We start from the raw sequence: 12,482 nt of genomic DNA, 5'->3' as shown, positions 1-12,482 counted from the left end.
GCATTTACATGTGCATTATAGGTAAGTTTTCAGTCTTCGGGGCCCCCAAGTGTAATGTTGAAGTGCTGTATAGTGTGTCTAAACACAAGAAGAGGGTGATGAGCCCCGGGCAGGTGTGTGCTAACAAGCGTCCCTCAGGAATTACAGTGAAATTGTGACTTTAGTGGCACGAATACTGTGAGTGAAATATGATTTTTATAAGAACACTGTACAGGATCAATTGTAAGCTGTGCGTGTCTGCATGTGTATGTGAGCTTGTATTTGTCTGTGTGTGTGTGTGTGTGTGTGTGTGTGTGAGAGAGAGAGAGAGAGAGAGAGAGAGAGAGAGAGAGAGAGAGAGAGAGAGAGAGAGAGAGAGAGAGAGAGAGAGAGAGAGAGAGAGACTAGGTCTCTTCAAACAAAATCACATAAACTGAGGGTTAGGTTGGCTCTGACCAGACTCTTACTCAAACCTAACCGTGCGTTACCCTCTGGGGGCAGTGGTTCAGCATTGCTGTTTGCAGTGACATTATCATACATATAAAATTACAGATCATATTTTTTTACAAATAATGAGAATCAGCTGCAGTTAATATAAGCCACATTCTTATGTAAGATCAAGAAATTCTTAGGCGCATTTACTCTCTTATACACATCTCTCTCATGGGCCCATATAGCCATGGTAAATAGTTCTGATATCTTGCCACAAAGAAACAACATTAGGGGATTCAAATAGGTCATAGTAGCAACATGGGCATAAAAGTTATTGTTGGATAAAATCTTTAGAGTCCTGCTATGTGCAAGTAACTCTTTTATTCTCAAGAAAGTATGAGTATGTGCATTTGTATCAGCTCTGGGGTAATAGTCAATGGAATTATATGTGATCAAATTTGTTTTATTTTATTAAGTAAGTTAATATGCTGTATAAATAAAAAGTAAGGGAATTCAGAGGTGGGAACTACTTATTACCCTCACCATTAAGGTAATTGGGTTTCAGGTTAGGGTGTGGTTTTATTCTCGTCCTTGAAGGATGCACTGAAGAGATGCCTGAAGCCATGGGCTTCGTCAGACTCCTTTTCCTATGCACACATTTGTATGACGAAGTTTAACTTGTGAGTGAGGCACAGTAAGAGACGAGCAGCAATAACACAGTTATCATCTCTAAATGGTACTGGACTAACGGTCTTAGGAAGCTTATGGTTTTTCCCCCCCATATAAAAATTGCCAGCATCTCATGTTTGAAAGACAACATCAGGTATAAAAAAGAGCACTGTGGTGTCACAGGTAACCCAACAACTGAGATGGCTACTAGAGGACTAGTGGGTGGATAGACTCACAACATGGATTCACCTCCTGAAAGGATGATTCTTATCTCGTCAGAGCCGAGACAGAGAGAGAGAGAGACAGAGAGACAGAGAGCATGAGTCCGTGCTGTCCTTAGGCGAGAGCACATGCAAAACTTACCAGTTACTTATTTGCCTGACTTTTTATTTAATACTTTTGAATTTGAATCATGATTGACCACTGGTGGCTAAAGCCACAGAAAGCCGAACCACAGACAAATGGGGAGTGCTGTCTCCACAGCAGACGTCAGTCAGGTGCTCCTCTCGGTCCTGTCTGAGCATCAGTTAGAAGGGCCAAACAGCTGGATACTACTTTATGGTTGGATATTTATGAACCCTTCTAACATGGCCACCTCATAACTCATTTTTAGAGGACAGGAGATGGTTTGGTAGGGTTTTGTTGTTGTTGTTGTTTTGTTTGTTTTTGTTTTTTTCTCCTTGCTGATAGTGTCTGGTCCCACCTTCTGCAAGGTGGCATCAGTTTCACAGGAAATCGACTCTGTGCAGACGTCATCATCCTCTACGGTAGGTATTTTTTTTTTTTGACTATCAGGATTGCAAGGATTCCGTGATTCAAATTGTTTAAACTTCCCCTTGTTTCCCAAACACCACAGGTCACTTTTGCAGCCTATGCGGGCAGTGGCAGAGGGAGAGAGGCCTGTGGCTTGCTCTGGCGTTAGCACCCACTCTCAGCCCCATCGATGGCACAGATGAACCGCTCACCTTAGCCCTCCCAGCACTGAAATGTGGAGGCAAAGATCTCGAGGAGGCTGTGATCCTAGCTCTCGTTTGTGCCAAATTACCTGAGCAGAAAAGACAAAAAAGAAAGGAAAGCCTTAAATTAATGGGAAAGTTGAGAGGCCAAGTTACAGATCATCTTTCTTTTTATGTCCTTATGTTTTTCTGAGTTTTCTGATTGGTATCCTAAGAATGAAAGCTTTTCAGCTGGCAAGATGGCTCAGTTTGCTATCTGACAACCTGAGTTCAATCCCTGGGTCCCACATTGGCAGAAGGAGAGAACTGATGACCACAAGTTGTCCTTAGACCTCCACGTGCACACCAAGGTATTGCTGTGCCTACACACACACACACACACACACACACACACACACACACACACACCCCAAAGCTTAAAAAGGTAATTCGAGTGGTTGGATATTGAAGACTTAAATATAAGACTTGAAACTATAGAATTCCCATAGGAAAAGTTTCAAAGCCTTTGGTCTTGACAATGGGTATGACCTAAGGACACAAGTTGAGTGTGCCTGCGTATAAAAACACAAACTCCAAATGTTTCAAGAAGCAGAAACTTTGAGCACTGTTGGGAACCACAAGCAGAACCACCCTACCCCACCTTGAACTTCGTTCCATGCACAAAACTATACCTGGGATTGAGCCCAGGGCCTCTCATGCTGGGAGTCAGTTCTTTAGCTCTGCTTTTGAGCTACGGACATCCCAGCTACATAACACAAAACTCACTACATATATGGTGTAAAGTAGGACTGGATTAAACTCAAAGACCAATTGGATTTGATCCCCAGCATCCCATATCACACACACATACAGCATATGTATATAGTATATAATATTAGATAACTATATATAATAATATTGTATTATATATGTAATTATATATAATATCTTATATAAAGAGTGTGTGTGATGCTGATATATATACAAATACATACATATATATATATATACACACACACACACACACACACACACATATCTCCAACACTTAGCATGTACAAAGCCCTGGGCTCAATCTCTAGTATAATAATAGTATAGGTTTGTGCATAGAACAATATATATATATATATAATTTTAGTATAACATATAATACATACATGTATATATTATATAATGTTAGGTAATTATATATAATATTATAATTATATGTATAATATATGGAGAGTGTGGTATGTGTATATGTGTATGATGTGGGGATCAAACGTGTTTGATATATAGTATGTGAGGTGTAGACATATATGTGTGTGTATATAACATATATGCACATAAGTGTGTATATATATATATACATAACCTGCACCATGAGTTTATGTGTGTGTGTGTATAAATATATGTACACTAATACTGTACACATATATGCATATGGTTGAAATTGCCTTCAGGTACTTGCACACATATATGTGGAACCTAAATCTTGTGTTTAGACTTAGCCACATTTCTCAGACAGCTCATTATGCAGATACGAATATTCTCAAACCTAAATCTAAAATTTTGAAAATCCCAAATCTGCAAGGCTTCTGCTCCCAAGTACATGGACAAGTGACCATCAGATTCACTACTGTCATTTACGGTGAACAACTCATGTAGGACTTAAAACACAGCACAGAGGGTGAGAGACGAGATCTCCCCACCCCATCTTCAAGGGAGGAGCATCCGTTAGTGAAAGGCAAATGCATGGGCCAGCTCCTGAGGAGGCTCACTCCTGTGGCTTACCCCCACTCTCTCCCCTTTCCGATTTACCCTCAGCCCTTGCTTCACCAACCCCGGCGGGTGAAGTTTGCATTTTTACTTCCGGAGCTATTTTGTGCAACAGAATGAAGACTTGTCAATGAAAGGAAAGGCCGGTGTGTGCTTATGCGAGATGCTTGAGATTTCAAAGTTTTAGCAAGTCTAGCACAGAGATGTCCAAATGTTTTCTCTGGTGGTATCTTCAGAGGCTAAACTGTGATTAATAGCCTGCAAAGAACCCTTTGAAGGAGGATTGGTGACATCAAAGTCGTAATCCAGGGGTGGCAGGAGCTTTATAAGGAGTGGGAAGCATTTTAACACATTTCAAAGGATTTACAGCACAAATAAACAATAGATCCCAGCCCTGCCACACACACCTTCCAGAACCGTAACCTGTGAGATCGGTCCATTTTCATTTATATGTAAATACAGTGTTCACACTGCTTTCAGGTGTTAAGCATCCTCAGTGCTTCACCCAGGACAGCATCTTCACCCTGAACATCTCTCCTGGCCCAGAGTCTCTTCCTGTGCTTCTGGGCAACTGATTACCAAAGTGTTTCCTGGATTGGGTGAGATCCTTGAGTAGAGTCAGCGATCCAGTGGAGATCCTATGCAGGAGCCGGAAAAGGGCCTAAGGCTCCCACCTCATTCTCCTGCTTCCAGCCTTTAAGTTAGGAAGAGACAGGTGGTCTGAAGACCAAGGTGGCACCTTAAAAGGTGGTCATTTCCTGCCTTCTGAGGACTTTAACCTTCAGTTACCTCTTAAGAACTGTCCCAAATGCATGGTCACTGGTTGCTGCAATTCCACCGACTTCAGTGCCCTCTGCTGCCCGCCAGGCCATCTGAGCTTGCTGCAGAGCACTGGCAGCCCAGTGAAAAGCACTCCTTCCTGTCTGTCTGTGTCTGTCTGTCTATCCTACCAAAGCCTGTGCTGGTCCTGTCTCTGGTGCAGCTTTGTTTGAGGGAGTCTGCTGCCCAAGTTAATTAATGGTGCATGCTCCCTGGGAGGTACTGTCAATTCTTTCACTGAAAGTGTCAGCAAAGGGAGGGAGGGAGAGAGAGAGAGAGAGAGAGAGAGAGAGAGAGAGAGAGAGAGAGAGAGAGAGAGATCGTTCTATACACCCCACTTCCACATCTCCCTTGTTGGTTTCACCTGCCTGGCCTGTTGTTGGATGATCCTTACCCAATCCTAATGGAGGGCTTCATTTGGAAAGACCTACCAGATTCAAACTTAATTTCTCAACTAATTCTGACCCTGGCTTCCTTCCTCCAAAGCTTTGGCCTTCCTTGCTGTCCAGAACCATCCTTTGTGCTGACAAAGTGTGGGGAGCTGGCCCCAGGGCAGACCTGTGCCTCTGTGAGGGTTGCAGTGACTCAAATCTACTCACTGGAGTTTCTAACTCGGTGGCTAATGTAAGGAGCTAAATTCAGTGGCTGAGTGAAACATATTGTAATATTTTATATGTTAAAAGGCACTTAGAACATCTTTCTATAACCATCTAAATCTGTAACAAGTACTAGTTGTAGATTGGATACATGAAGGAAATTTAAAATAGTCACAGAATTTGGATAAAAGGAGCCCAAGGCACAGAGAATGTACACCATTAGATGTTTGTCCTTGGTGTGTTTTTTTCCTTTCTCCCCTGGCATTTATCTATGATTTTAGGTGTTGATATCAATAAATAGGCGGAGTGGGTGGACAAGTTTAGACATTGCTAAATCTCTCATGAAAGGAGACTGGATGATTATTTGGAAAGAAAAGTCATCATTCTGTGGAGTAAAGGAATAGAGAAGAAGTAAGAAACCAGCCTGTCGTACATCTGCTCAACTGAAAGAAAGGTATAACAGTAACTCCTGGGCAAGATGGGAGGTGGAGACAGAAGAGCCATCTGGAATCTCCGAGGCCATGTAGCTTGCAGGTTATAGCATGGCAGAGGTGGGAGAGGCTGCCTCACCACGAGGGGCGGGAGAGTCTGGGTTCATAAGAGCCGCCCTCTGACTCCCATGCACATACCACAGTGACCCCAGTGTGGCACACATTCACCAAACGTGCACTAACAGCAGTGAATGGATGAACTGGAAATACCCAGATACCACACTCACTAATCTGACCACACAACTTTACCTTTATGACAATGTGAAAAATTCAGAACCCTAAAACACAGCTTTCCTGGTTTTGTACCGCTTTAACATAACATTTCTCTTCAGATTTATTTATTTTATGTGTATGAATATTTAGGTTGCTCGAATGGGTGTTTACCATATGCACACCTGGTGGTGTTCTCAGACGGTCAGAAGAGGACATCAGATCCCTTCAAACTGGAGCTCTGCATGGTGTGAGCCATCATTTAGGTGCTGGGAACCAAACCCAGGTAGGTCCTCACCAAGTGCATTTAACCATCTCTCCAGTCCCTGTATTGTCTTTTAATTGTCTGACATTTTAAAGGATTTTTGCATAATTCATAACTCTAGACCATGAGCTTAAAGCAACCCAAACCCAAGCTTTCTCTGATGTCCCAGACAGCTCGAAATAGAAGATCTGTCATTTAATAATGCTCAAGTTATTCTCACTTCTATAAACTTAGGATGTAATTAATTACTGAGGGTACAATTAAGGAGGAGAGGAAGAGGAGGAGAAGGGAGAGGAGGAAGAGGAGGCAGCAGCTATAGAGAACAAAGGCCAGCAGAGATTGCCTACCTGACAAGCATTGTAATTCAATGCTAACTAAAGCTTGTCAATACACTCCAAGTCCTCTTGGGTCAAGGCAGATACGCTACCTTATACTAATATTAATCTCTAGGGATGCATAAATGATTCCATTTCTTTTAGATGTCTTTTAGAAACAACCACTAGGTTTTTATTTCTGTTCCTCTCCATTAATTTGAATTTTTTCAGTACCTGGTATAACACTTATAAATTAGGTCTGGAGAGATGGCTCGACAGTTCAGAGCACTGCCTGCTGTCCCAGATGATCTGGGTTCAACTCGCAGTACCCACATGGCAGCTCACAACTGTCTGTAGCTCCAGTTCCAGGGCATCTGGCAACCTCGTACAGACACACATGCAGACAAAGCACCAACACACATGTCGTCAAAGCCAAAAACGTTCCTTAGTGATGGCACATTGAAAACTGCCCAGGCAGCTCACTAACATGGTGCCTCTGACTCCCCTTGGCTTCTAAGACAAGCATTTAGGGCAAGCATTGGCTTTTGTTCTATACCCAGCGTTTAGCTCTATATGTCTGTCTCATAACGAACAGTAAACGTGTATGAATGCACGCATGAATGAATTGTGTGGCGCTGAATTTTATTTACGAGGCCCCTTAAGACCTCAGAGCCCACAGCTCATCTCTCTTCCTTCCGAATGTCTCGAGCTCTTTGCTGGTCTCCGGTCCTGCCATCCTCTTTTTGTATTACAGATCCTTTGCTTGGGCTGTGCGATGCTTGCACTGCAGAGAGGCTGTGGTTAAAAATGTGACGTCCAGGGTCAAACCGCCTGGGGTTTGTCTCAGACCTGCCACTTGTGAAGAAGGCCTGAGCCAGTTGCATGTCTTTACTCCCGGGATTTTATCATCTGGAGAGCTGGACGGATGTTTGCTGTGCCTGGGGAAGAACGTGGTCCTGTTCAGTTTATAGTTAACGGAGTTGAAATTACAGCAGAGGTGCATGCAAGTGTCGTTGGCAGCACAGAGATCGATGGCAGCCGTGGGAGACCTCTGGGGTTCTGGTTGGTCTAGTGCTGATTGAAGCTAAATGTGGCTACGTCATCATTTCTCCGTCTTACACTCTGAGAGTGATGAAAACGCTATCAATTAAAGCTTTCGGCTGAGTAGAGTTTGATGGAAGATCCATTTTTTTCCCTATTGCTTCGGGGTCATTAATGTTGGGCTGGACAATTAATTAGGAAATAAGGATTAAATGAATTGAGGACTTAAGGGTCGAGGGCTTACATTATTCTTTCCATTTGTCTTTTGAAGGTATACCTTTTAAAAGCTAGAAATCATAAACTACCAACTACACACAGAATTTATAGTATTGTTTAACGCCGCTTCGCTTTAAAATTTCTGGGGAATAAGGAAATAACTGGAAATCGGATTATTTTCCTCCACTTAACTACTAATATTTACTGAGTATTTACTATCTTGTAGATATGAGGCTAAGGGTCTAAAATTAATTATTTAATACGACGAGACCATAGTGCAGCTCGTCAGTCCACAAAGAAGGAAACCAAGACAAAAGGTGTTAACGCTTCCTGCTCAAGGTCAGAGCCCTGAGCAGCAATTTAAGACAGCTCCCCCCATTTCAATTCAACCCTGGTGTTTCCAGTATTTTGATATTATAGGCAAACCACTGAATGGCTGATGGAGTCGTTGGAACTGATCGCACCCCATAGATGATCTGAATTGGGGGTGGGCCACTTCCAGACCAAGTCAGACCAGCCAAATGCAGATCCCAATGATTACCTGGAAATCAGCTGGCATGGTTGAGCTAAACCTTATCAACTGGAAGATAGTTCATCTGGTTTCTTTATAATTTGAACTACCCCTGTGGGATGTGAAGAAGAGAAGCCATTCTATTAATACTGGATCTTAAAATCTCAGTGGTCCTCTCGCCCAACCTCCTACCCTCCAGTTCAGCTGAGCAACATTTAATTTCATTTAGGAACGTCTCACATATGCAAGCCAGTAGAGTTCATAATTGTTACTTTGTTACTCCGCACAGCTGGGGTTTACAGCTTTGCTTTGCACACACTGGCACCAAAGCAAAAATGATTAACTTTATATGTATCTAACATATGGACCAGACTGCGAGGAGATGGTCTTGGGTTCTGAAGGGAAAGAATACAGATTCTATGAACACGACCCAGATTCCTGAGGGTGGGGGTGGGGGAGCGTGAAGTTTTGATCCGTATCTAAGTAGAGAGAATAAAATTCTAATGGCTTTGTTTCTGGTTTACCGTCTTTAAGGGGCCTAAGGTTAGCTTTTAGGAAGGTGGGGGGAAGTGAGCTGAAAGCCACACTGTAAAGAGATTTTATAGTGGAATATATTAATAAACTATAGGGCCGTGGGACCTTTTCTCCAGTGCGAGCTATGAAAATATGAAATAAATAGGAAAATAAAAGAGGAGTCTTACATTTTAAGCAGGAACATTTTTCTTTTTTGGTCTTTGAGACTACTGGCAGAGAAAGATGGAAATAACTTTTTCATATATTTCTGACCATTTTAAAAATCAGAGGTGCTATATTTGGTACCCTTGACAGAACCATTAAATAAATAAAATAACCCTACATTGAACCACCACTTAAATACAAAGGTGCTTTCCTAATGAATTTCAGAACAAGACAGAGAATATTCATAAGAGAGTGGACGGGTGAAGCTGGCCTATGATACTACGTTTTCTAGTATCAGGGCCCTTTTTGTAACTCATTATTAATACTTGTTTTAGGTTTTGCTTATGTCTGGTTGGTTGCTTGGTTTTAGGTTTTGTTTTGTTTGTTTGTGTTTTTGTCGTTGTTGTTGTTGTTGTTGTTGTTTTTTAAAGACAGGGTTTCTCTGTGCAGCCATGTTGGTCCTAGAACTTGCTCTATAGACCTGGTTGGCCTTGAACTCATAGAGCTCTGCTTGCCTCTGCCTCCTGAGTACTGGGTTCAAAGGTGTGTGCCACCACACTGAGCTTCGTTTTAGGGTTTTTGTTTGGTTTTGTTTGTTGTTTGTTTGTTTCTCTCCTATGATGGGGCAGCATTGGAAACCTCTCTAGTACTAGGAACTCCAGAGGAACTCTGGAAGATGGATTACAGCTCCATACTGGCAGAGAGTCCTAGATGAAGAAGGCAGGGAAGAAAGGCTGAAGGCCCGCAGTGCCTCAGAGGGACCCACAGAGCTTCTACCCTTTAAATGCTTTCAACAAAAATACCTTACAACCCATAAGATCCATCTAGGTATTTCTGTAGTAAAGATGGCTGCGGGACTTTCATAATCAACATTCTACACACTTTTTGATTATGAAAATCTCTTACTTGGAGCTGGCAAGACAGATCAGTCCCTAAAGGGGACCGGCATAAAAAGCCAGTGAGCCGGTATACGCCTATGATCCCAACACCGGAGAACTGGGGGCAAGAAAGGTCCCGCAGCTTCTGAAGGGACCATTCTAGCTGAGTCGGTAGTAAGGTCAAAGTTCAGGGAAAGACACTGTCTCAAAAGCTAAGGTGGGAAGCAAGGCATGGCGGCATACACTATGGAGGAAGAGGCAGGACAGCCTGGGTTACACAGAGAAACCTTTTCTTAAAAATCAGAACCAACCAACTAAACAAACGTGGGGAAGCCATTGAGATCAAGAAAGATGCTCAATGTTGACCTCTGGCTTTCACATACAGGAACATACATGCATCCATTCCAGCACATGCACATGCATGTGTACCTGCATACACGGAGAACATATATGCACATACATGAGTGTGCACACATACCACGCAGAGGCACACACAGGCATACACACTTCCTTCCTTCATTCATCTGAATTCCTTCAGATCTCGTAATTCCTTTATTTCATGAAGCTTTGAAAAGCCCCATTTCATACTGGAAATCCTAGACATGTCTATGTAAGAAGAAAGCCATAGAAGTGTTACACTTTTCTGGAACTCTGTAAAACAATAATTTCTCTAACACATTGGGAGATGGTTGGAAATCAGTATATTACATATATATCACACATATAAATATATTATATATAAATCACATATATATATGTATACACACACACACACACACACACACATATATGACAAACAAACAAAACAAGGGTCCTATAAAACAACTCAGTGGTTAAAGGCATTTGCTGGTCTTTTAGCGTTTAATCCTCAGCACCCACAATGGACAGTTCATAACTACCTGTGAGTCCAGCTCCAGGGGATTTGACACCCTCCTTCTGACCTCCGGAGATACCTGCCCACATATTGTATACTCTCATAGACATGCATATATAATTTAAAACATAAATACATTTAGAAAGAAGAGGATCCACAGCACCGTTCTGTCCTATCACCTGGCATTTTCTTCTGGAGAACTGCTGCGATCCTGACGTGTCTGCATTTCTCTCTGGGAGCAAGTCTGAGGTGCGTCTGTGGCAGGGCAATAATTCCCCACAGCCATGCCAGTCACACAGCGGTCACTGAGCACGTAAAATGTGTCTGGCCCTAGCTGAGATGTGCCCTACCCAAGGTAAAAGATATCATTTTATGCTGATTATATTTTAAATAATTTTTTCATCTATGAATTAAAAATATGATTGAAATTAATTTTGTGTCTTTCTTTTTACTTCTTAGAATGCTCCGTTCTTCTCTAAGAAAAGCCAACAGACATTTCAAACCACCGGCACCTACGTTGGCACATGGACTAGAGATTGGTAGGGGTTCCTTCTAACTGAAGCTTTACTTGGTGCTGAGAAGAAGCTGGGGTCAGATACTGGTTCAGGGGGTCTTCAGCCGACTGGCTGCTTTCCAAACCTAGCTGATAGAGTGGGAGAGACTGCGTACAGAATTTTAAGAGGAAAGAAACATTGAAATTGCTGTATCTATCTTGGAGAAGAAAGATCCAAGTCTAAAGGCATGGAGGTGGGGAGCACAGAGAATGCCAAGGGTTACTCTCTTCACCCCACCACACCACCCCCTTGGCCTGTGGAATCTAATGAAGACCATATCTGTATGGGCGAGCACTGGAAGCCATTAACACGCAGAGGAGGAGCCGGGAGAGTGCGGAGTTTCTCCTGTGGCGAGGACGCTGCTTCATCCTCCAACCTGTCCCAGCCTATGGAGGCTGGGCCCTGGAGAACTCACAGGCCTCTGAAGCTCCAGGCCGGACAGACCCTGAGCAGTGATCTGGGGTGTGTGTGCTCATGTCTACCCAGCCACGAGGAGCCTAGGCCATGATTCTGGGACACTCTGCTCCTGTGCTCAGATGCTTCCTGGTACCATCTGTCCTGGGCCTCCAGGAGAGACCCCATGCTGCCCTCCTCCCTGGGAGGCTCCAAAATCACTTTCAGATGCCAGAGCGACTGTTGTCACATCTGCCTTCCTGGTGAGTGCTAGAGGCCTTACACTTCTCTCTGGACTGTGAATGCGGCATTCAGTGGCGTTCCTTCCCAGTTTATTAAAAGAAACCCGAGGCTCTGGCAGGCTGGCAGCCAGCACGGAGAATCACAGACCGTCAACATTTCTAATGCGCTTCAAGCACTCTTACGACTACCAGGAAATGCCATTCACAAAGGCTCTGGGGCTGTACAGAGCTTCACCTCGACAGCTCCACTCCAGCAGCTGGGAGGAGGCGCCACCCTTCCCTTGTCTCCAGCAACTCACATTCCAGAGGCTCCACACCCCAGGAAGGGAAGCTGGGAGGCAGGGGAGGTGGGAAGAAGGAAGGTTGGAGTGGGGAACAGAAGTAACACTGGAGCGCTGGGTATAAGCTCTGTACATACGTGGAACAGAAAGCTCTGCCTCAAGTCTCGTGCAGCTCAGTCTTAGCAGGGAGGCACACAGCGAGACCACACAAGGCAGAAGAGCAATGCTAGGTAGACCAAAGCGCTCAACCGCAGCGCTCTGGTTGTCCATCATGGTGCGAGGGGCCTGTGCAACAACACTTACTATTCCTGTAAGTCTCAAGCGCCTGACTCTGCCAGGCACTGTC

The 12,482-nt window shown here is 43.6% G+C and overlaps 1 protein-coding gene across 1 annotated transcript in view; it reads right to left on the bottom strand.

Annotated features, from left to right (window-relative positions):
- Positions 1-12,482, bottom strand: part of Myo3b (myosin IIIB) — a 348,212-nt gene that overhangs the window by 153,066 nt on the left and 182,664 nt on the right. Inside the window, exon 22 of the mRNA XM_032901950.1 lies at positions 2,046-2,125. Within this exon, the coding sequence (XP_032757841.1) occupies positions 2,046-2,125 (80 nt within the window). The remainder of the gene's footprint in view (positions 1-2,045; positions 2,126-12,482) is intronic.

Source organism: Rattus rattus, chromosome 5 (genome assembly GCF_011064425.1).
Source record: "Rattus rattus isolate New Zealand chromosome 5, Rrattus_CSIRO_v1, whole genome shotgun sequence".
Classification (NCBI taxonomy): domain Eukaryota; kingdom Metazoa; phylum Chordata; class Mammalia; order Rodentia; family Muridae; genus Rattus; species Rattus rattus.
Note: the sequence above shows the minus strand (reverse complement) of the source record. Positions and strands in the feature narration are given on the sequence as shown.